This window comes from Cherax quadricarinatus, chromosome 59, assembly GCF_038502225.1.
Source record: "Cherax quadricarinatus isolate ZL_2023a chromosome 59, ASM3850222v1, whole genome shotgun sequence".
Classification (NCBI taxonomy): domain Eukaryota; kingdom Metazoa; phylum Arthropoda; class Malacostraca; order Decapoda; family Parastacidae; genus Cherax; species Cherax quadricarinatus.
In genome coordinates, this window is record NC_091350.1 from 26,563,113 (window position 1) to 26,587,469 (window position 24,357).

Sequence of the window (24,357 nt, forward strand, 5' to 3'; positions counted from 1 at the left end):
AGTGCAGAATCCTTTCTCACTGTCTCCAACACATTTCCCAACCCCATTTCTCTTTCCTCCCAATCTATCCTAAACCACACCCACAGTCCCACTCACTATTCCCCTGACACATGGAAAAGAACCAGGAGATGAAGATCCAAAAAACCGGAACACAATAAGAGAAAGGAAATTAAAAGTATGGTAAATAAACACATATGAGATAACAAATAAAGGGAATGAACCAAAAGAGAGAATAGTGGAGGCATCCCTAGATGCTGTAGCAATATCAGAGACCAAACTTACAGAGGTGATTACTGATACAGTTTTCTCAGAAGAATATCAAATAATGAGAAAAACAGAGGAAACAGAGAATGTGAAGGAACAAAGATGTTGATCAGAAAACAGTGAACATTTTAAGAGATGAGCAGAGCAACTAGTGAGGGATCAAATATCAATATTATAGGGACACTCGGAATTGTGGGATCCAAGATGATGACAACAGTGATGTACAGCAGGAGACCAAGACAAAAATATGAGGACAATAACAGGGCAACAGTAACCATAATAGAAGAAGAAATCAGAAGGGAGCACAAGGGCAGTGTAAAACTACTGATTATAGGAGACTTCATCCATAAGGAAATAGACTGGGAAAGTTTGGAGCCACTTGGAAGACTATAAAAATGGAGAGCTAAACTTCTGAAGGTGATAATGAAAAAACTTTGTGGCTACTTGTAAGGGACACAACTTGGGAGGGAGGAGGTGACGAGGTTCACTTTGTGACTCTGATGCAAGGGACATCGAATATAAGGGTAACCATGCTGTGCTGAGGTTCGAATACCTTATGAAAGTGATATAGTGAAGAATGCAATGTATGAAGGAAGAGGTAAACCTGACTTCAAAAGAGGAAAGAATGAAGGAATGAGACAATTCATCAGCAGATGTCATGGAAAGGGGAGTTAGAAGGAAAGGAAGCATATTAAATGAAGGAGTATGTGGGGGGAAAGTACTGGGAGGCAGAGGAGAAATACATATCCAAAATCAGAATCACAGGCGGGAGAATGAACTCATAACTCACCAAGAGGTGCATGGAGACAAAAGTCGAAAATGCAAGAGCATGGAAGACATACAGGAAACAAAGAGCACCATATAACAGAGATGAGAGAAGAAGAGCCTTAAAGGAATAGACCTGGGTAAGATAAGAGGCTGAACGACAATTTGAGAATGACATAGCTTCAAAAGTGAAATCTGAGCTATAACTGACGTATTGCCAACTCAGAATAAAAAAAAACTTATGAATGACCAGTTAATGATAATGAAGAGGCAAGATAGGAATCTCACTAGAAATCACCAAGAAGTCTGTGAGGAGCTGAACAAAAATATTTAGGGAGGTATTCTCAGTGAAAGAAAAAATATTTTCAGGGTGAAGAAGAGTGACGCACCAACGATACTAGAAACAATACAAACAACAGAAAGAAAGGTGATAAGCTACTTAGTGAATTGTATACCTTCAAGGCAATGAGACCAGACAAGTCTCTCTATAGGTTATATGAGAGAGCAGAGGAACTGTATAAAATAACAGCAGCGATCATCAAGAAGTCGACTGAGAAAAGGCAGCTGCGAGAGGTCTGGAAAACAGCTAATGTGGTCCAAATAAAATAATAATAATATCTTTATTCTTACAAGTACATGTATAAGGTATACAGGTCTGGCTGACACCAGTGGCATACTACTACACACAAAGCTGCTTATTATGCAGACCATTTCGGGCAAATTAGGTCAGTTATCTCCCAGGATGCGACCCATACCAGTCGACTAACACCCTGGTACCCATTATTACTGATAGCTAAACGTGGACAACCGGAGTAAGGAAATACGCCCAATGTTTCCACCCCTTCGCCGGGAATCGAACCCGGTTCGATTCAGTAAACCCTATCACACAAATCTGTGATTAGCTAACGAAAGTTACGCAGGAAAGAAATGGGTGAGAAATTTAATTTTGGATTAATGGAAGGTGTTTGATATAGTTCTCCAGAAGAAACTGAACAAAAACTAGAGGATTAAGCTTGAATTACAGGAAAAAGCACTATAGTAGAACATGAAATACTTAGTGATGAAAGTAACAAGTCACTGTCAGAGAGGAAGTGTCGGAATGGGCGATTGTGACAAGTGGGGTTCCACAAGAACCAGTACTGTTTTTGTTAGGTAAGACACATATGCAACAGTTAGGTATCTTTATTTCGAAACGTTTCGCCTACACAGTAGGCTTCTTCAGTCGAGTACAGAAAAGTTGATAGAAGCAGAAGAGACTTGAAGACGATGTAATCAGTCCATCACCCTTAAAGTTTTGAGGTGGTCAGTCCCTCAGTCTGGAGAAGAGCATAGTTCCATAGTCTGAAACAATATGGAGTTGAAGTGACAGGATGGAGCCTTATATAGCGCCAGGAGGTGAGACGTAGGTCACTAGTAGAACGCAGATGTTGGGAGGTCAGGTCCTTCTCAAATCCAGCCGTTCTCACTAGTAGAGGTTGTCGAAGTTTATTTCAGGTTTGTACCAAGATACCCTTGTGTTGCAGTGTTCAATCTCTCAGACACTGCAACACATGGGTATCTTGGTACAGACCTGAAATAAACTTCGACAACCTCTACTAGTGAGAACGGCTGGATTTGAGAAGGACCTGACCTCCCAACATCTGCGTTCTACTAGTGACCTACGTCTCACCTCCTGGCGCTATATAAGGCTCCATCCTGTCACTTCAACTCCATATTGTTTCAGACTATGGAACTATGCTCTTCTCCAGACTGAGGGACTGACCACCTCAAAACTTTAAGGGTGATGGACTGATTACATCGTCTTCAAGTCTCTTCTGCTTCTATCAACTTTTCTGTACTCGACTGAAGAAGCCTACTGTGTAGGCAAAACGTTTCGAAATAAAGATACCTAACTGTTGCATATGTGTCTTACCTAACAACCTGTCGGTATTTTATACCATTTTAATGTTCAGTACTGTTATTGTGTGTGTAAATGACGTGACATAGGAAATCGAATCAGAGTTATCTCTATTCAAACGTTCGTATGGGTTTGCCAAGGCGGGTCCTGGTCCGGGTCTTCTCTATGTGGCGACACTAATGGTGAGAATACAAACAGGAGTAGATCAGAGAAATTTGCAAATGGATTTGGATAAGCTGTAAGATTGGTGTGCCAAGTCGCTATTGTAATTTAACCCCAGAAAAGGCAAAGTAATGAAAACTGGAGAAGGGCAAAAATGTCTCAAAACGGTGTATAGGCTCGGGGAGCAAAGGCAGCAGAAGCACCCTGAACGAGAAGATCTCGGGGTGAGCATCGTACCGAATATTTCACCTGAGGCACACATCAAGTGAATAACCGCATCAAGTGAATAACCACATCAAGTGAATAACCACATCAAGTGAATAACCACATCAAGTGAATAACATCAACAAGGAGGCATTCAGGACCTTATGTACTACATATGTCAGGCCCATCTTGGAGTACACAGCATCAGTGTCGAACCCACATCAATCTTGACAAGTGTTCACTATACACTGATATTCTAGATTATCAAATACATACCAAGAACTGCATGACAGCAATAAAATTGTGACTAAGACCTTTTAAGCTCGCCTGTCATGCAATTAGTCAACATTCAGGGTGAACATTCTGAATAGCAAGAACCAACCAGAGAAGATTTACAGAGAAAACCAAGAATAATATCTCATTCAGTGAGATATATTTCTTCCTGTTAATCCCGGGGAAAAAAAAAAGTTCTTCACGTGATCTGCATTTTTTTGCAGAGTTAATGAATATAGTTACATACAAAAGCACCTTTTAAGTTCGCACAGAGTTAGCGAACTTTCTTCCCGAGACACAAGCAAGATAACTTACATAGGTGGGTTAGGTGAGACATAAAACTAAAAGACTTCTTTAAACACAAATATTAACAGTATATAAAGGAACCAGAATTATATAACGTTTTAGTGGTGTTTATAACTCATTCTCTGCGCAATTATCACAGGTAAATGTGTTCTTATTGAGATATATTCGTAATGGTAAATAAAATATTTGTTTTGAACAGAGGAAATCAAAAATAAATATATACTTACACAATTTTTAATTTCGGGAGGAAGTTGAAATGATTTTCGTTGATGTCTTGAAGTTCAAGTTCTTCCAAGTTCCTGAAACATATTAATGTGTTGATGACAACCATAAATATGTTTCTAAAGTAGAGAGAGAGAGAGAGAGAGAGAGAGAGAGAGAGAGAGAGAGAGAGAGAGAGAGAGAGAGAGAGAGAGAGAGAGAGAGAGAGAGAGAGAGAGAGAGAGTGAGAGAGAGAGAGAGAGAGAGAGAGAGAGAGAGAGAGAGAGAGAGAGAGAGAGAGAGAGAGAGAGAGAGAGAGAGAGAGAGTGAGAGAGAGAGAGAGAGAGAGAGAGAGAAAGAGAGAGAGAGAGACTGGAAGTCCCACACTGAGCTTAACTCAGGGGTAAACATCTGGTGGAATTCTGTCATCGCTAAGGTCCCACAGACTGACAGAGTTCAAAACACTACCTTTGGGAATTCTAACACAATTCCTCTGACCACCACAGAGGGAACAAATCCTCTTCCCAGCAACGTGGGAAGACTTGGATCTGTTAATTCTCCTACACCTGACATCTCTGCTTCAGCCACTGCCAGTCTACTTGACAGTGCACATACCATCCCTGATCCTACACCTGTCAGCACACCTGCCGATACTATTCTAGAATCTGGTAGTAGTGCTTCGACAGCAAGCTCTGAGCCAGGAGTTTCTCCACCAGAGAACGGTGCAGTTAGTGATCAGGGAACTATCACTGCACCTGATCACCTGCTACGCCGAAGTACGAACAGCAGGGACACATCTGTCAGAACTGGTAGAGGGCGGGGTAGAGGACGTGGAGGAGGACGTGGTGGAGGAAGACATCTACAGCCGTCTCACCCTCCACTAACACAGTTCCAGCGGCAGAATCCGAGGACAAATCTGCGAAACACAGGAGGTACAACAAATCCTAGTCCACCCTCCCAGGCACCTAGGCTGTGCTCTCGCTGTCACCGGAAGGGGCACTCTGCCAACAACTGCCTGCGAGATACCAGGTGTAACTACTGCTACAAGAAAGGACATAAGGAGGACCAGTGTCGGAAGAAAAAGGAACTTGACAGACAGGGCCACCTGTTTAGAGACCTGTTCTCAGAACAAACCAGCAGGATCTCTGAATTGGTAAACACTCTCACACGTCACCCACTTAGCTACTCCTATCCCAGCCCATCAGGTGGGATTGGGCCTTATACAAGACCACAGACCTACATCCCTGCAGCTGCCTCAGTACCCTACCTCTCTCAAGGGCAGGCACCTTACATTCCCTACACACCCACCACCTCAAGCTGACCACTTCATCATGAGGAGCCAGTCTATCAGCATCCTGTCGGCCAACATTAGAGGTTTCATTACTAATGTTGGAGAGCTCACACATAGCTTTGTGAACACTCGACGTCCCGACATGATAGCTGTTGTTGAAACATTTTTGGATGACAGGACTCCAGAAAATTTTGCAAGAATTGCTGGCTACACCTCATGGATGAGAAGAGACAGGCAAGGGCAAGGAGGTGGTGTTGCTGTGTGCTTCTCTAAAAGTGTTCATGCCCAGCACATAGATGTTGCCACCCCTACACATCTTGAAATGATGTTCTTCAAGCTCTGTATAAACACTAGTACCTCTGTACTAGCATGTGCAATGTACAGACCTCAGTGGCAACATGCAGACCCTATCAACTTCCTAATGGAAAATATTGACTCCCTTCTGCTACAACACAACTGTCAACATATTATAATTGTTGGTGACCTCAACCAGCACCTTATACAGAGGGACTTTGATGACCTTCTTGCAGTGTTTGACATGAGAAACTTTGTTGATTTCCCTACTCATATCTCTGGCTCCTCCCTTGACCCAGTAGTGAGTGATCTGGCAGAAGGCATAGTCACTTGTCAACCCCTCGGCTACGTTGGATCGTCTGACCACAAGGCTGTTTTTACCACACTTAAGATCCCAACACAACGAGGTGAGGAGTCCACACGCACAACCTGGCTATGGGAAAGAGGTAATTGGCCAGCCCTTTGCTCTGAGCTCGCCACCACCGACTGGAATGCTCTTCTCCAGGGGGATGTTGACAACCAAGTGAAAGCCTTCACTGGACACATCCTTAATCTGCAACAAGAACACATTCCTCACCGGCAATATGTGACAAAGCCTACAGATCAGCCTTGGTTTGGCTTTCGTTGTAGAGAGGCTGCTACTGCTAAGTACAAAGCATGGCGAAGGTATAAGAGACATCCTACCACCTATAACAGGAACTTGCACATGCAAGCCTGTAGGCATATGGGTGATGTTCAAAAGTGGGCCATTACTAAATGGGAGGTGGACACTAAAAGAAAGTTAGCATCAGGTAGGGTAGGCTCCAAAACCTGGTGGTCCCAGGTCAAGGACAGACAAGGTTATCTGCCTGATGAACTTATTCCACCTCTAAATCGACAGGATGGGACCACCTCTACTAGTAGTCAAGAGAAGGCGGACCTCTTTGCTGAACACTTTGCTACCAAAATGCAAGTTCCTGATCCAGCAAGGGACCCTCCTTGGCTAGCTGCAAGAACTGTGTCAAAACTGTCAGTGGTGACAATAAGGCAGGAGGAGGTGCATTTCCTTCTTAAATCACTTGACCAAGAAAAGGCTGTGGGCCCAGACAAGTTGAGCCCAAGATTGTTGAGAAGATGTGCAGACCAGCTAGCAGCACCTCTAACTCGCATCTTTCAGCACTGCCTAGTACAGTGTAAATGGCCCTCTCCATGGAAAGAGGCAAATGTAGTCCCTGTTCACAAAAAGAAGAGCAGAGCAGAAATCAGCAACTACAGACCAGTGTCACTCCTGTCAATCACTGGTAAGATCCTTGAGACAATAATCTCAAGACAAATGACAGATTTTTTTGACTACCACTCACTACTTTGTGATCGTCAATATGGCTTCAGGAAAGGTTACTCTGCTGCTGATCTGTTGTTAAACCTCTCCACTAAGTGGCACCAGTCACTGGATGAATCCAAAGTCAGCTGTGTGGTAGCACTGGACATTGCTGGCGCTTTCGACCGGGTGTGGCACCAGGGCCTCTTAGCAAAACTTCAAGCACTGGGAATTGCAGGCTCTACGCTATGTCTCCTCAGTGATTACCTTCATGGTAGATCTCTAAGTGTAGTCCTCAATGGAACGGAATCAGCAAGGCATCCTATTGGGGCAAGCGTTCCACAAGGAAGTGTGCTGGGTCCACTGTTATGGAATGTCTACTTCAACGACCTTCTTCATCTCATCCCAGAATCACATGCATATGCAGACGACTGTACACTGACATTCACTTATCCAAGAGAAGAAATGCCAGCTGCTCTAAGCTACATCAATCACCAGCTGAGAGCTATATCAGCTTGGGGAAATAGATGGCAAGTAACATTTGCACCTGAAAAAACGCAAATGATGTTCGTCTCTAGGCACCATGATGGTAATGCTGGCGCAGTAGTAAGGATGAATGGGACGATGTTGGCACCTGGAGAAGAAGTTGATATCCTTGGGGTGAAATTTGACTCCAAACTAACCATGAAGAACCATGTTGTAAATCTTGCAAACAAGGCAGCCAGGAAGCTTACAGCACTTCGCCGTATCTCGCATCTGCTTGACAGTAGGGGTTGCAAGATCCTGTACGAGGCACAAGTACGCTCACACCTTGAGTATGCTCCACTTTCTTGGTTTGCCTGCCCCCCCTCTCATCTGCGACTGCTTGACAGAGTAGAGAACAGAGCAAGACGTCTCATCTCTCGCCTGGACCCATCCTGGATAGATCTGTCATTTCAGCAGAGCCTTCAACATAGGAGGGATGTGGGTGGCCTTACTGTTATGTACAAGGCCAATATTGTCAAAATACCACACTTGGATCCACTTCGAGGACAGCGTGAAACAAGCTTTTATGCCACAAGACGGGCAGAAAGCAGCAACTTCACTCTGGCTGTACCCTTCTCCAGAACATCACTCCATCTGAGATCATACATACCCAGGATGACTCGAGTATGGAACACATTCGTACAGCATAATGATGTCAACGAGATAACGTCAGTTGATCAAATGAAAATGCTGGCCCACAGATGGCTCCAACTTCATCCTGTTCCCTACTTGTATGTCTCATAACAAAAATGCTTTCAAATGAGCTGATGTAGGTAACAGCTCTTAGCTTGCCAATAAAGTTAGGAATCCTTAACCTGTAAATAGCTGTCAATAAAGCTAGGGATCCTTAACCTTGTCAAACCCTGTGTTAAAAAAAAAAAAAAAAAAAAAAAAAAAAAGAGAGAGAGAGAGAGAGAGAGAGTGAGAGAGAGAGAGAGAGAGAGAACTTCAAATTATACAAGCCTCCTCTGGGATGACTTCACACCGCAAAATAGCAAGATTATCTACGCTATCTGGCTATTGTCCCAGTAGATACTGCAGTGTTTGTGGGTATACCACAAGGGACAAAGATCTTCTTGGATGTAAAGAGCCTACTTGTTCCAACTACTGCCACACAGATTGCACTCCAGAAGAAGAATTTTGTTGCAGCCAGGTTGAAAATTTCAGAAAATTTAAGGATATCCATAATCCTGTGGTATATGTGGATACAAGCCTGGAGCTACAGGAGGAAGGTTCAGAAGTCCTACCTCAGGGACTCCTGTCCAAAGATCAAGACTGCCCTCTTGGGCTGTGTTGTAAAGTTGCAGCTAAGATAATCCATCACAGGGAAGCACTTCATGAGCTCCTCAAATCATTAGATAACCTACAAGCTATTGTAGAAGGCCAGTGCAAGCCTACATCAAGTGACGCAAGTTGCTCAGCTGATGGTGACACTATTGACAAAGACTGGAAGTCCCACACTGAGCTTAACTCAGGGGTAAACATCTGGTGGAATTCTGTCATCGCTAAGGTCCCACAGACTGACAGAGTTCAAAACACTACCTTTGGGAATTCTAACACAATTCCTCTGACCACCACAGAGGGAACAAATCCTCTTCCCAGCAACGTGGGAAGCCTTGGATCTGTTAATTCTCCTACACCTGACATCTCTGCTTCAGCCACTGCCAGTCTACTTGACAGTGCACATACCATCCCTGATCCTACACCTGTCAGCACACCTGCCGATACTATTCTAGAATCTGGTAGTAGTGCTTCGACAGCAAGCTCTGAGCCAGGAGTTTCTCCACCAGAGAACGGTGCAGTTAGTGATCAGGGAACTATCACTGCACCTGATCACCTGCTACGCCGAAGTACGAACAGCAGGGACACATCTGTCAGAACTGGTAGAGGGCGGGGTAGAGGACGTGGAGGAGGACGTGGTGGAGGAAGACATCTACAGCCGTCTCACCCTCCACTAACACAGTTCCAGCGGCAGAATCCGAGGACAAATCTGCGAAACACAGGAGGTACAACAAATCCTAGTCCACCCTCCCAGGCACCTAGGCTGTGCTCTCGCTGTCACCGGAAGGGGCACTCTGCCAACAACTGCCTGCGAGATACCAGGTGTAACTACTGCTACAAGAAAGGACATAAGGAGGACCAGTGTCGGAAGAAAAAGGAACTTGACAGACAGGGCCACCTGTTTAGAGACCTGTTCTCAGAACAAACCAGCAGGATCTCTGAATTGGTAAACACTCTCACACGTCACCCACTTAGCTACTCCTATCCCAGCCCATCAGGTGGGATTGGGCCTTATACAAGACCACAGACCTACATCCCTGCAGCTGCCTCAGTACCCTACCTCTCTCAAGGGCAGGCACCTTACATTCCCTACACACCCACCACCTCAAGCTGACCACTTCATCATGAGGAGCCAGTCTATCAGCATCCTGTCGGCCAACATTAGAGGTTTCATTACTAATGTTGGAGAGCTCACACATAGCTTTGTGAACACTCGACGTCCCGACATGATAGCTGTTGTTGAAACATTTTTGGATGGCAGGACTCCAGAAAATTTTGCAAGAATTGCTGGCTACACCTCATGGATGAGAAGAGACAGGCAAGGGCAAGGAGGTGGTGTTGCTGTGTGCTTCTCTAAAAGTGTTCATGCCCAGCACATAGATGTTGCCACCCCCACACATCTTGAAATGATGTTCTTCAAGCTCTGTATAAACACTAGTACCTCTGTACTAGCATGTGCAATGTACAGACCTCAGTGGCAACATGCAGACCCTATCAACTTCCTAATGGAAAATATTGACTCCCTTCTGCTACAACACAACTGTCAACATATTATAATTGTTGGTGACCTCAACCAGCACCTTATACAGAGGGACTTTGATGACCTTCTTGCAGTGTTTGACATGAGAAACTTTGTTGATTTCCCTACTCATATCTCTGGCTCCTCCCTTGACCCAGTAGTGAGTGATCTGGCAGAAGGCATAGTCACTTGTCAACCCCTCGGCTACGTTGGATCGTCTGACCACAAGGCTGTTTTTACCACACTTAAGATCCCAACAGAACGAGGTGAGGAGTCCACACGCACAACCTGGCTATGGGAAAGAGGTAATTGGCCAGCCCTTTGCTCTGAGCTCGCCACCACCGACTGGAATGCTCTTCTCCAGGGGGATGTTGACAACCAAGTGAAAGCCTTCACTGGACACATCCTTAATCTGCAACAAGAACACATTCCTCACCGGCAATATGTGACAAAGCCTACAGATCAGCCTTGGTTTGGCTTTCGTTGTAGAGAGGCTGCTACTGCTAAGTACAAAGCATGGCGAAGGTATAAGAGACATCCTACCACCTATAACAGGAACTTGCACATGCAAGCCTGTAGGCATATGGGTGATGTTCAAAAGTGGGCCATTACTAAATGGGAGGTGGACACTAAAAGAAAGTTAGCATCAGGTAGGGTAGGCTCCAAAACCTGGTGGTCCCTGGTCAAGGACAGACAAGGTTATCTGCCTGATGAACTTATTCCACCTCTAAATCGACAGGATGGGACCACCTCTACTAGTAGTCAAGAGAAGGCGGACCTCTTTGCTGAACACTTTGCTACCAAAATGCAAGTTCCTGATCCAGCAAGGGACCCTCCTTGGCTAGCTGCAAGAACTGTGTCAAAACTGTCAGTGGTGACAATAAGGCAGGAGGAGGTGCATTTCCTTCTTAAATCACTTGACCAAGAAAAGGCTGTGGGCCCAGACAAGTTGAGCCCAAGATTGTTGAGAAGATGTGCAGACCAGCTAGCAGCACCTCTAACTCGCATCTTTCAGCACTGCCTAGTACAGTGTAAATGGCCCTCTCCATGGAAAGAGGCAAATGTAGTCCCTGTTCACAAAAAGAAGAGCAGAGCAGAAATCAGCAACTACAGACCAGTGTCACTCCTGTCAATCACTGGTAAGATCCTTGAGACAATAATCTCAAGACAAATGACAGATTTTTTTGACTACCACTCACTACTTTGTGATCGTCAATATGGCTTCAGGAAAGGTTACTCTGCTGCTGATCTGTTGTTAAACCTCTCCACTAAGTGGCACCAGTCACTGGATGAATCCAAAGTCAGCTGTGTGGTAGCACTGGACATTGCTGGCGCTTTCGACCGGGTGTGGCACCAGGGCCTCTTAGCAAAACTTCAAGCACTGGGAATTGCAGGCTCTACGCTATGTCTCCTCAGTGATTACCTTCATGGTAGATCTCTAAGTGTAGTCCTCAATGGAACGGAATCAGCAAGGCATCCTATTGGGGCAAGCGTTCCACAAGGAAGTGTGCTGGGTCCACTGTTATGGAATGTCTACTTCAACGACCTTCTTCATCTCATCCCAGAATCACATGCATATGCAGACGACTGTACACTGACATTCACTTATCCAAGAGAAGAAATGCCAGCTGCTCTAAGCTACATCAATCACCAGCTGAGAGCTATATCAGCTTGGGGAAATAGATGGCAAGTAACATTTGCACCTGAAAAAACGCAAATGATGTTCGTCTCTAGGCACCATGATGGTAATGCTGGCGCAGTAGTAAGGATGAATGGGACGATGTTGGCACCTGGAGAAGAAGTTGATATCCTTGGGGTGAAATTTGACTCCAAACTAACCATGAAGAACCATGTTGTAAATCTTGCAAACAAGGCAGCCAGGAAGCTTACAGCACTTCGCCGTATCTCGCATCTGCTTGACAGTAGGGGTTGCAAGATCCTGTACGAGGCACAAGTACGCTCACACCTTGAGTATGCTCCACTTTCTTGGTTTGCCTGCCCCCCCTCTCATCTGCGACTGCTTGACAGAGTAGAGAACAGAGCAAGACGTCTCATCTCTCGCCTGGACCCATCCTGGATAGATCTGTCATTTCAGCAGAGCCTTCAACATAGGAGGGATGTGGGTGGCCTTACTGTTATGTACAAGGCCAATATTGTCAAAATACCACACTTGGATCCACTTCGAGGACAGCGTGAAACAAGCTTTTATGCCACAAGACGGGCAGAAAGCAGCAACTTCACTCTGGCTGTACCCTTCTCCAGAACATCACTCCATCTGAGATCATACATACCCAGGATGACTCGAGTATGGAACACATTCGTACAGCATAATGATGTCAACGAGATAACGTCAGTTGATCAAATGAAAATGCTGGCCCACAGATGGCTCCAACTTCATCCTGTTCCCTACTTGTATGTCTCATAACAAAAATGCTTTCAAATGAGCTGATGTAGGTAACAGCTCTTAGCTTGCCAATAAAGTTAGGAATCCTTAACCTGTAAATAGCTGTCAATAAAGCTAGGGATCCTTAACCTTGTCAAACCCTGTGTAAAAAAAAAAAAAAAAAAAAAAAAAAAAAAAGAGAAAGAGAAAGACAGAGAGAGAGAGAGAGAGAGAGAGAGAGAGAGAGAGAGAGAGAGAGAGAGAGAGAGAGAGAGAGAGAGAGAGAGAGAGAGAGAGAGAGAGAGAGAGAGAGAGAGAGAGAGAGAGAGAGAGAGAGAGAGAGAGAGAGAGAGAGAGAGAGAGAGAGAGAGAGAGAGAGAGAGAGAGAGAGAGAGAGAGAGAGAGAGAGAGAGAGAGAGAGAGAGAGAGAGAGAGAGAGAGAGAGAGAGAGAGAGAGAGAGAGAGAGGTTCACACCGCAAAATAGCAAGAATATCTACGCTATCTGGCTATTGTCCCAATAGGTACTGCAGTGTTTGTGGGAGCTACAGGAGGAAGGTTCAGAAGTCCTACCTCAGGGACTCCTGTCCAAAGATCAAGACTGCCCTCTTGGGCTGTGTTGTAAAGTTGCAGCTAAGATAATCCATCACACGGAAGCACTTCATGAGCTCCTCAAATCATTAGATAACCTACAAGCTATTGTAGAAGGCCAGTGCAAGCCTGCATCAAGTGACGTAAGCTGCTCAGCTGATGGTGACACTATTGACAAAGACTGGAAGTCCCACACTGAGCTTAACTCAGGGGTAAACAACTGGTGGAATTCTGTCATCGCTAAGGTCCCACAGACTGACAGAGTTCAAAACACTACCTTTGGAAATTCTAACACAATTCCTCTGACCACCACAGAGGGAACAAATCCTCTTCCCAGCAACGAGGGAAGCCTTGGATCTGTTGATTCTCCTACACCTGACATCTCTGCTTCAGCCACTGTCAGTCTACTTGACAGTGCACATACCATCTCTGATCCTACACCTGTCAGCACACCTGCCGATACTATTCTAGAATCTGGTAGCAGTGCTTCGACAGCAAGTTCTGAGCCAGGAGTTTCTCCACCAGAGAACGGTGCAGTTAATGATCAGGGAACTATCACTGCACCTGATCACCTACTGCGCCGAAGTACGAACAGCAGGGACACATCTGTCAGAACTGGTAGAGGACGGGGCAGAGGACGTGGAGGAGGACGTGGAGGAGGAAGACATCTACAGCCGTCTCACCCTCCACTAACACAGTTCCAGCGGCAGAATCTGAGGACAAATCTGCAAAACACAGGAGGTGCAACAAATCCTAGTCCACCCTCCCAGGCACCTAGGCTGTGCTCTCGCTGTCACCAGAAGGGGCACACTGCCAACAACTGCCTGCGAGATACCAGGTGTAATTACTGCTACAAGAAAGGACATAAGGAGGACCAGTGTCGGAAGAAAAAGGAACTTGACAGACAGGGCCACCTGTTTAGAGACCTGTTCTCAGAACAAACCAGCAGGATCTCTGAACTGGTGAACACTCTCACACGTCACCCACTTAGCTACTCCTATCCCAGCCCAGCAGGTGGGATTGTGCCTTATACAAGACCACAGACCTACATCCCTGCAGCTGCCTCAGTACCCTGCCTCTCTCAAGGGCAGGCACCTTACATTCCCTACACACCCACCACCTCAAGCTGACCACTTCATCATGAGGAGCCAGTCTATCAGCATCCTGTCGGCCAACATTAGAGGTTTCATTACTAATGTTGGAGAGCTCACACATAGCTTTGTGAACACTCGACGTCCCGACATGATAGCTGTTGTTGAAGCATTTTTGGATGACAGGACTCCAGAAAATTTTGCAAGAATTGCTGGCTACACCTCATGGATGAGAAGAGACAGGCAAGGGCAAGGAGGAGGTGTTGCTGTGTGCTTCTCTAAAAGTGTTCATGCCCAGCACATTGATGTTGCCACCCCTACACATCTTGAAATGATGTTCTTCAAGCTCTGTATAAACACTAGTACCTCTGTACTAGCATGTGCAATGTACAGACCTCAGTGGCAACATGCAGACCCTATCAACTTCCTAATGGAAAATATTGACTCCCTTCTGCTACAACACAACTGTCAACATATTATAATTGTTGGTGACCTCAACCAGCACCTTATACAGAGGGACTTTGATGACCTTCTTGCAGTGTTTGACATGAGAAACTTTGTTGATTTCCCTACTCATATCTCTGGCTCCTCCCTTGACCCAGTAGTGAGTGATCTGGCAGAAGGCATAGTCACTTGTCAACCCCTCGGCTACGTTGGATCGTCTGACCACAAGGCTGTTTTTACCACACTTAAGATCCCAACAGAACGAGGTGAGGAGTCCACACGCAAAACCTGGCTATGGGAAAGAGGTAATTGGCCAGCCCTTTGCTCTGAGCTCGCCACCACCGACTGGAATGCTCTTCTCCAAAGGGATGTTGACAACCAAGTGAAAGCCTTCACTGGACACATCCTTAATCTACAACGTTGTAGAGAGGCTGCTACTGCTAAGTACAAAGCATGGCGAAGGTATAAGAGACATCCTACCACCTATAACAGGAACTTGCACATGCAAGCCTGTAGGCATATGGGTGATGTTCAAAAGTGGGCCATTGCTAAATGGGAGGTGGACACTAAAAGAAAGTTAGCATCAGGTAGGGTAGGCTCCAAAACCTGGTGGTCCCTGGTCAAGGACAGACAAGGTTATCTGCCTGATGAACTTATTCCACCTCTAAATCGACAGGATGGGACCACCTCTACTAGTAGTCAAGAGAAGGCGGACCTCTTTGCTGAACACTTTGCTACCAAAATGCAAGTTCCTGATCCAGCAAGGGACCCTCCTTGGCTAGCTGCAAGAACTGTGTCAAAACTGTCAGTGGTGACAATAAGGCAGGAGGAGGTGCATTTCCTTCTTAAATCGCTTGACCAAGAAAAGGCTGTGGGCCCAGACAAGTTGAGCCCAAGATTGTTGAGAAGATGTGCAGACCAGCTAGCAGCACCTCTAACTCGCATCTTTCAGCACTGCCTAGTACAGTGTAAATGGCCCTCTCTATGGAAAGAGGCAAATGTAGTCCATGTTCACAAAAAGAAGAGCAGAGCAGAAATCAGCAACTACAGACCAGTGTCACTCCAGTCAATCACTGGTAAGATCCTTGAGACAATAATCTGAAGACAAATGACAGAGTTTTTTGACTACCACTCACTACTTTGTGATCGTCAATATGGCTTCAGGAAAGGTTACTCTGCTGCTGATCTGTTGTTAAACCTCTCCACTAAGTGGCACCAGTCACTGGATGAATCCAAAGTCAGCTGTGTGGTAGCACTGGACATTGCTGGCACTTTCGACCGGGTGTGGCACCAGGGCCTCTTAGCAAAACTTCAAGCACTGGGAATTGCAGGCTCTACGCTATGTCTCCTCAGTGATTACCTTCATGGTAGATCTCTAAGTGTAGTCCTCAATGGAACGGAATCAGCAAGGCATCCTATTGGGGCAAGTGTTCCACAAGGAAGCGTGCTGGGTCCATTGTTATGGAATGTCTACTTCAACGACCTTCTTCATCTCATCCCAGAATCACATGCATATGCAGACGACTGTACACTGACATTCACTTATCCAAGAGAAGAAATGCCAGCTGCTCTAAGCTACATCAATCACCAGCTGAGAGCTATATCAGCTTGGGGAAATAGATGGCAAGTAACATTTGCACCTGAGAAAATGCAAATGATGATCGTCTCTAGGCACCATGATGGTAATGCTGGTGCAGTAGTAAGGATGAATGGGAGGATGTTGGCACCTGGAGAAGAAGTTGATATCCTTGGGGTGAAATTTGACTCCAAACTAACCATGAAGAACCATGTTGTAAATCTTGCAAACAAGGCAGCCAGGAAGCTTACAGCACTTCGCCGTATCTCGCATCTGCTTGACAGTAGGGGTTGCAAGATCCTGTACGAGGCACAAGTACGCTCACACCTTGAGTATGCTCCACTTTCTTGGTTTGCCTGCCCTCCCTCTCATCTGCGACTGCTTGACAGAGTAGAGAACAGAGCAAGACGTCTCATCTCTCGCCTGGACCCATCCTGGATATATCTGTCATTTCAGCAGAGCCTTCAACATAGGAGGGATGTGGGTGGAGTTACTGTTATGTACAAGGCCAATATTGTCAAAATACCACACTTGGATCCACTTCGAGGACAGCGTGAAACAAGCTTTTATGCCACAAGACGGGCAGAAAGCAGCAACTTCACTCTGGCTGTACCCTTCTCCAGAACATCACTCCATCTGAGATCATACATACCCAGGATGACTCGAGTATGGAACACATTCGTACAGCATAATGATGTCAACGAGATAAAGTCAGTTGATCAAATGAAAATGCTGGCCCACAGATGGCTCCAACTTCATCCTGTTCCCTACTTGTATGTCTCATAACAATAAAAACGCTTTCAAATGAGCTGATGTAGGTAACAGCTCTTAGCTTGCCAATAAAGTTAGGAATCCTTAACCTGTAAATAGCTGTCAATAAAGCTAGGGATCCTTAACCTTGTCAAACCCTGTGTAAAAAAAAAAAAAGAAAAGAGAGAGGGAGAGAGAGAGAGAGAGAGAGAGAGAGAGGGCAACATTAGAGGTTTCATTACTAATGTTGGAGAGCTCACACATAGCTTTGTGAACACTCGACGTCCCGACATGATAGCTGTTGTTGAAACATTTTTGGATGACAGGACTCCAGAAAATTTTGCAAGAATTGCTGGCTACACCTCGTGGATGAGAAGAGACAGGCAAGGGCAAGGAGGTGGTGTTGCTGTGTGCTTCTCTAAAAGTGTTCATGCCCAGCACATAGATGTTGCCACCCCTACACATCTTGAAATGATGTTCTTCAAGCTCTGTATAAACACTAGTACCTCTGTACTAGCATGTGCAATGTACAGACATCTGTGACAACATGCAGACCCTATCAACTTCCTAATGGAAAATATTGACTCCCTTCTGCTACAGCACAAATGTCAACATATTATAATTGTTGGTGTCCTCAACCAGCACCTTATACAGAGGGACTTTGATGACCTTCTTGCAGTGTTTGACATGATAAACTTTGTTGATTTCCCTACTCATATCTCTGGCTCCTCCCTTGACCCAGTAGTGAGTGATCTGGCAGAAGGCATAGTCACTTGTCAACCCCTCGGCTACGTTGGATCGTCTGACCACAAGGCTGTTTTTACCACACTTAAGATCCCAACAGAACGAGGTGAGGAGTCCACACGCACAACCTGGCTATGGGAAAGAGGTAATTGGCCAGCCCTTTGCTCTGAGGTCGCCACCACCGACTGGGATGCTCTTCTCCAAGGGGATGTTGACAACCAAGTGAAAGCCTTCACTGGACTCATCCTTAATCTACAACAAGAACACATTCCTCACCGGCAATATGTGACGAAGCCTACAGATCAGCCTAGGTTTGGCTTTCGTTGTAGAGAGGCTGCTACTGCTAAGTACAAAGCATGGCGAAGGTATAAGAGACATCCTACCACCTATAACAGGAACTTGCACATGCAAGCCTGTAGGCATATGGGTGATGTTCAAAAGTGGGCCATTGCTAAATGGGAGGTAGACACTAAAAGAAAGTTAGCATCAGGTACGGTAGGCTCCAAAACCTGGTGGTCCCTGGTCAAGGACAGACAAGGTTATCTGCCTGATGAACTTATTCCACCTCTAAATCGACAGGATGGGACCACCTCTAATAGTAGTCATGAGAAGGCAGACCTCTTTGCTGAACACTTTGCTTCCAAAATGCAAGTTCCTTATCCAACAAGGGACCCTCCTTGGCTAGCTGCAAGAACTGTGTCAAAACTGTCAGTGGTGACAATAAGGCAGGAGGAGGTGCATTTCCTACTTAAATCGCTTGACCAAGAAAAGGTTGTGGGCCCAGACAAGTTGAGCCCAAGATTGTTGAGAAGATGTGCAGACCAGCTAGCAGCACCTCTAACTCGCATCTTTCAGCACTGCCTAGTACAGTGTAAATGGCCCTCTCTATGGAAAGAGGCAAATGTAGTCCCTGTTCACAAAAAGAAGAGCATAGCAGAAATCAGCAACTACAGACCAGTGTCACTCCTGTCAATCACTGGTAAGATCCTTGAGACAATAATCTCAACACAAATGACAGAGTTTTTTGACTACCACTCACTACTTTGTGATCGTCAATATGGCTTCAGGAAAGGTTACTCTGCTGCTGATCTGTTGTTAAACCTCTCCACTAAGTGGCACCAGTCACTGGATGAATCCAAAGTCAGCTGTGTGGTAGCACTGGACATTGCTGGCGCTTTCGACCGGGTGTGGCACCAGGGCCTCTTAGCAAAACTTCAAGCACTGGGAATTGCAGGGTCTACGCTATGTCTCCTCAGTGACTACCATCATGGTAGATCTCTAAGTGTAGTTCTCAATGGAACGGAATCAGCAAGACATCCTATTGGGGCAAGTGTTCCACAAGGAAGCGTGCTGGGTCCATTGTTATGGAATGTCTACTTCAACGGCCTTCTTCATCTCATCCCAGAATCACATGCATATGCAGACGACTGTACACTGACATTCACTTATCCAAGAGAAGAAATGCCAGCTGCTCTAAGCTACATCAATCACCAGCTGAGAGCTATATCAGCTTGGGGAAATAGATGGCAAGTAACATTTGCACCTGAGAAAACGCAAATGATGATCGTCTCTAGGCACCATGATGGTAATGCTGGTGCAGTAGTAAGGATGAATGGGAGGATGTTAGCACCTGGAGAAGAAGTTGATATCCTTGGGGAGGTGAAATTTGACTCCAAACTAACCATGAAGAACCATGTTGTAAATCTTGCAAACAAGGCAGCCAGGAAGCTTACAGCACTTCGTATATCTCCCATCTGCTTGACAGTAGGGGTTGCAAGATCCTGTACGAGGCACAATGCGCTCGCACCTTGAGTATGCTCCACTTTCTTGGTTTCCTGCCTCCCCCCTCCTCATCTGCGACTGCTTGACAGAGTAGAGAACAGATCAAGACGTCTCATCTCTCGCCTGGACCCATCCTGGATAGATCTGTCATTTCAGCAGAGCCTTCAACATAGGAGGGATGTGGGTGGCCTTACTGTTATGTACAAGGCCAATATTGTCAAAATACCACACTTGGATCCACTTCGAGGACAGCGTGAAACAAGCTTTTATGCCACAAGACGGGCAGAAAACAGCAAATTTACTCTGGCTCTACCCTTCTCCAGAATATCACTCCATCTGAGATCATACATACCCAGGATGACTCGAGTATGGAACACATTCATACAGGATAATGATGTCAACGAGATAAAGTCAGTTGATCAAATGAAAATGCTGGCCCACAGATGGCTCCAACTTCATCCTGTTCCCTACTTGTATGTCTCATAACAAAAATGCTTTCAAATGAGCTGATGTAGGTAACAGCTCTTAGCTTGCCAATAAAGTTAGGAATCCTTAACCTGTAAATAGCTGTCAATAAAGCTAGGGATCCTTAACCTTGTCAAACCCTGTGTAGAGAGAGAGAGAGAGAGAGAGAGAGAGAGAGAGAGAGAGAGAGAGAGAGAGAGATGTAAAGAGCCTACTTGTTCCAACTACTGCCACACAGATTGCACTCCAGAAGAAGAATTTTGTTGCAGCCAGGTTGAAAATTTCAGAAAATTTAAGGATATCCATAATCCTGTGGTATATGTGGATACAAGCCTGGAGCTACAGGAGGAAGGTTCAGAAGTCCTACCTCAGGGACTCCTGTCCAAAGATCAAGACTGCCCTCTTGGGCTGTGTTGTAAAGTTGCAGCTAAGATAATCCATCACAGGGAAGCACTTCATGAGCTCCTCAAATCATTAGATAACCTACAAGCTATTGTAGAAGGCCAGTGCAAGCCTACATCAAGTGACGCAAGTTGCTCAGCTGATGGTGACACTATTGACAAAGACTGGAAGTCCCACACTGAGCTTAACTCAGGGGTAAACATCTGGTGGAATTCTGTCATCGCTAAGGTCCCACAGACTGACAGAGTTCAAAACACTACCTTTGGGAATTCTAACACAATTCCTCTGACCACCACAGAGGAACAAATCCTCTTCCCAGCACATTGGAAGCCTTGGATCTGTTAATTCTCCTACACCTGACATCTCTGCTTCAGCCACTGCCAGTCTACTTGACAGTGCACATACCATCCCTGATCCTACACCTGTCAGCACACCTGCCGATACTATTCTAGAATCTGGTAGTAGTGCTTCGACAGCAAGCTCTGAGCCAGGAGTTTCTCCACCAGAGAACGGTGCAGTTAGTGATCAGGGAACTATCACTGCACCTGATCACCTGCTACGCCGAAGTACGAACAGCAGGGACACATCTGTCAGAACTGGTAGAGGGCGGGGTAGAGGACGTGGAGGAAGACGTGGTGGAGGAAGACATCTACAGCCGTCTCACCCTCCACTAACACAGTTCCAGCGGCAGAATCCGAGGACAAATCTGCGAAACACAGGAGGTACAACAAATCCTAGTCCACCCTCCCAGGCACCTAGGCTGTGCTCTGCTGTCACCGGAAGGGGCACTCTGCCAACAACTGCCTGCGAGATACCAGGTGTAACTACTGCTACAAGAAAGGACATAAGGAGGACCAGTGTCGGAAGAAAAAGGAACTTGACAGACAGGGCCACCTGTTTAGAGACCTGTTCTCAGAACAAACCAGCAGGATCTCTGAATTGGTAAACACTCTACACGTCACCCACTTAGCTACTCCTATCCCAGCCCATCAGGTGGGATTGGGCCTTATACTAAGACCACAGACCTACATCCCTGCAGCTGCCTCAGTACCCTACCTCTCTCAAGGGCAGGCACCTTACATTCCCTACACACCCACCACCTCAAGCTGACCACTTCATCATGAGGAGCCAGTCTATCAGCATCCTGTCGGCCAACATTAGAGGTTTCATTACTAATGTTGGAGAGCTCACATAGTTTTGTGAACACTCGACGTCCCGACATGATAGCTGTTGTTGAAACATTTTTGGATGACAGGACTCCAGAAAATTTTGCAAGAATTGCTGGCTACACCTCATGGATGAGAAGAGAGAGGCAAGGGCAAGGAGGTGGTGTTGCTGTGTGCTTCTCTAAAAGTGTTCATGCCCAGCACATAGATGTTGCCACCCCTACACATCTTGAAATGATGTTCTTCAAGCTCTGTATAAACACTAGTACCTCTGTACTAGCATGTGCAATGTACAGACCTCAGTGGCAACATGCAGACCCTATCAACTTCCTAATGGAAAATATTGACTCCCTTCTGCTACAAACACAACTGTCAACATATTATAATTGTTGGTGACCTCAACCAGCACCTTATACAGAGGGACTTTGATGACCTTCTTGCAGTGTTTGACATGAGAAACTTTGTTGATTTCCCTACTCATATCTCTGGCTCCTCCCTTGACCCAGTAGTGAGTGATCTGGCAGAAGGCATAGTCACTTGTCAACCCCTCGGCTACGTTGGATCGTCTGACCACAAGGCTGTTTTTACCACACTTAAGATCCCAACAGAACGAGGTGAGGAGTCCACACGCACAACCTGGCTATGGGAAAGAGGTAATTGGCCAGCCCTTTGCTCTGAGCTCGCCACCACCGACTGGAATGCTCTTCTCCAGGGGGATGTTGACAACCAAGTGAAAGCCTTCACTGGACACATCCTTAATCTGCAACAAGAACACATTCCTCACCGGCAATATGTGACAAAGCCTACAGATCAGCCTTGGTTTGGCTTTCGTTGTAGAGAGGCTGCTACTGCTAAGTACAAAGCATGGCGAAGGTATAAGAGACATCCTACCACCTATAACAGGAACTTGCACATGCAAGCCTGTAGGCATATGGGTGATGTTCAAAAGTGGGCCATTACTAAATGGGAGGTGGACACTAAAAGAAAGTTAGCATCAGGTAGGGTAGGCTCCAAAACCTGGTGGTCCCTGGTCAAGGACAGACAAGGTTATCTGCCTGATGAACTTATTCCACCTCTAAATCGACAGGATGGGACCACCTCTACTAGTAGTCAAGAGAAGGCGGACCTCTTTGCTGAACACTTTGCTACCAAAATGCAAGTTCCTGATCCAGCAAGGGACCCTCCTTGGCTAGCTGCAAGAACTGTGTCAAAACTGTCAGTGGTGACAATAAGGCAGGAGGAGGTGCATTTCCTTCTTAAATCACTTGACCAAGAAAAGGCTGTGGGCCCAGACAAGTTGAGCCCAAGATTGTTGAGAAGATGTGCAGACCAGCTAGCAGCACCTCTAACTCGCATCTTTCAGCACTGCCTAGTACAGTGTAAATGGCCCTCTCCATGGAAAGAGGCAAATGTAGTCCCTGTTCACAAAAAGAAGAGCAGAGCAGAAATCAGCAACTACAGACCAGTGTCACTCCTGTCAATCACTGGTAAGATCCTTGAGACAATAATCTCAAGACAAATGACAGATTTTTTTGACTACCACTCACTACTTTGTGATCGTCAATATGGCTTCAGGAAAGGTTACTCTGCTGCTGATCTGTTGTTAAACCTCTCCACTAAGTGGCACCAGTCACTGGATGAATCCAAAGTCAGCTGTGTGGTAGCACTGGACATTGCTGGCGCTTTCGACCGGGTGTGGCACCAGGGCCTCTTAGCAAAACTTCAAGCACTGGGAATTGCAGGCTCTACGCTATGTCTCCTCAGTGATTACCTTCATGGTAGATCTCTAAGTGTAGTCCTCAATGGAACGGAATCAGCAAGGCATCCTATTGGGGCAAGCGTTCCACAAGGAAGTGTGCTGGGTCCACTGTTATGGAATGTCTACTTCAACGACCTTCTTCATCTCATCCCAGAATCACATGCATATGCAGACGACTGTACACTGACATTCACTTATCCAAGAGAAGAAATGCCAGCTGCTCTAAGCTACATCAATCACCAGCTGAGAGCTATATCAGCTTGGGGAAATAGATGGCAAGTAACATTTGCACCTGAAAAAACGCAAATGATGTTCGTCTCTAGGCACCATGATGGTAATGCTGGCGCAGTAGTAAGGATGAATGGGACGATGTTGGCACCTGGAGAAGAAGTTGATATCCTTGGGGTGAAATTTGACTCCAAACTAACCATGAAGAACCATGTTGTAAATCTTGCAAACAAGGCAGCCAGGAAGCTTACAGCACTTCGCCGTATCTCGCATCTGCTTGACAGTAGGGGTTGCAAGATCCTGTACGAGGCACAAGTACGCTCACACCTTGAGTATGCTCCACTTTCTTGGTTTGCCTGCCCCCCCTCTCATCTGCGACTGCTTGACAGAGTAGAGAACAGAGCAAGACGTCTCATCTCTCGCCTGGACCCATCCTGGATAGATCTGTCATTTCAGCAGAGCCTTCAACATAGGAGGGATGTGGGTGGCCTTACTGTTATGTACAAGGCCAATATTGTCAAAATACCACACTTGGATCCACTTCGAGGACAGCGTGAAACAAGCTTTTATGCCACAAGACGGGCAGAAAGCAGCAACTTCACTCTGGCTGTACCCTTCTCCAGAACATCACTCCATCTGAGATCATACATACCCAGGATGACTCGAGTATGGAACACATTCGTACAGCATAATGATGTC

General features: G+C 45.9%; 1 protein-coding gene across 1 annotated transcript in view; it reads right to left on the minus strand.

Moving 5' to 3' along the window:
* LOC128698323 (relaxin receptor 2) overlaps positions 1 to 24,357 on the minus strand; it is a 152,823-nt gene that overhangs the window by 94,858 nt on the left and 33,608 nt on the right. The window contains exon 2 of the mRNA XM_070097819.1: positions 4,099 to 4,170. Within this exon, the coding sequence (XP_069953920.1) occupies positions 4,099 to 4,170 (72 nt within the window). The remainder of the gene's footprint in view (positions 1 to 4,098; positions 4,171 to 24,357) is intronic.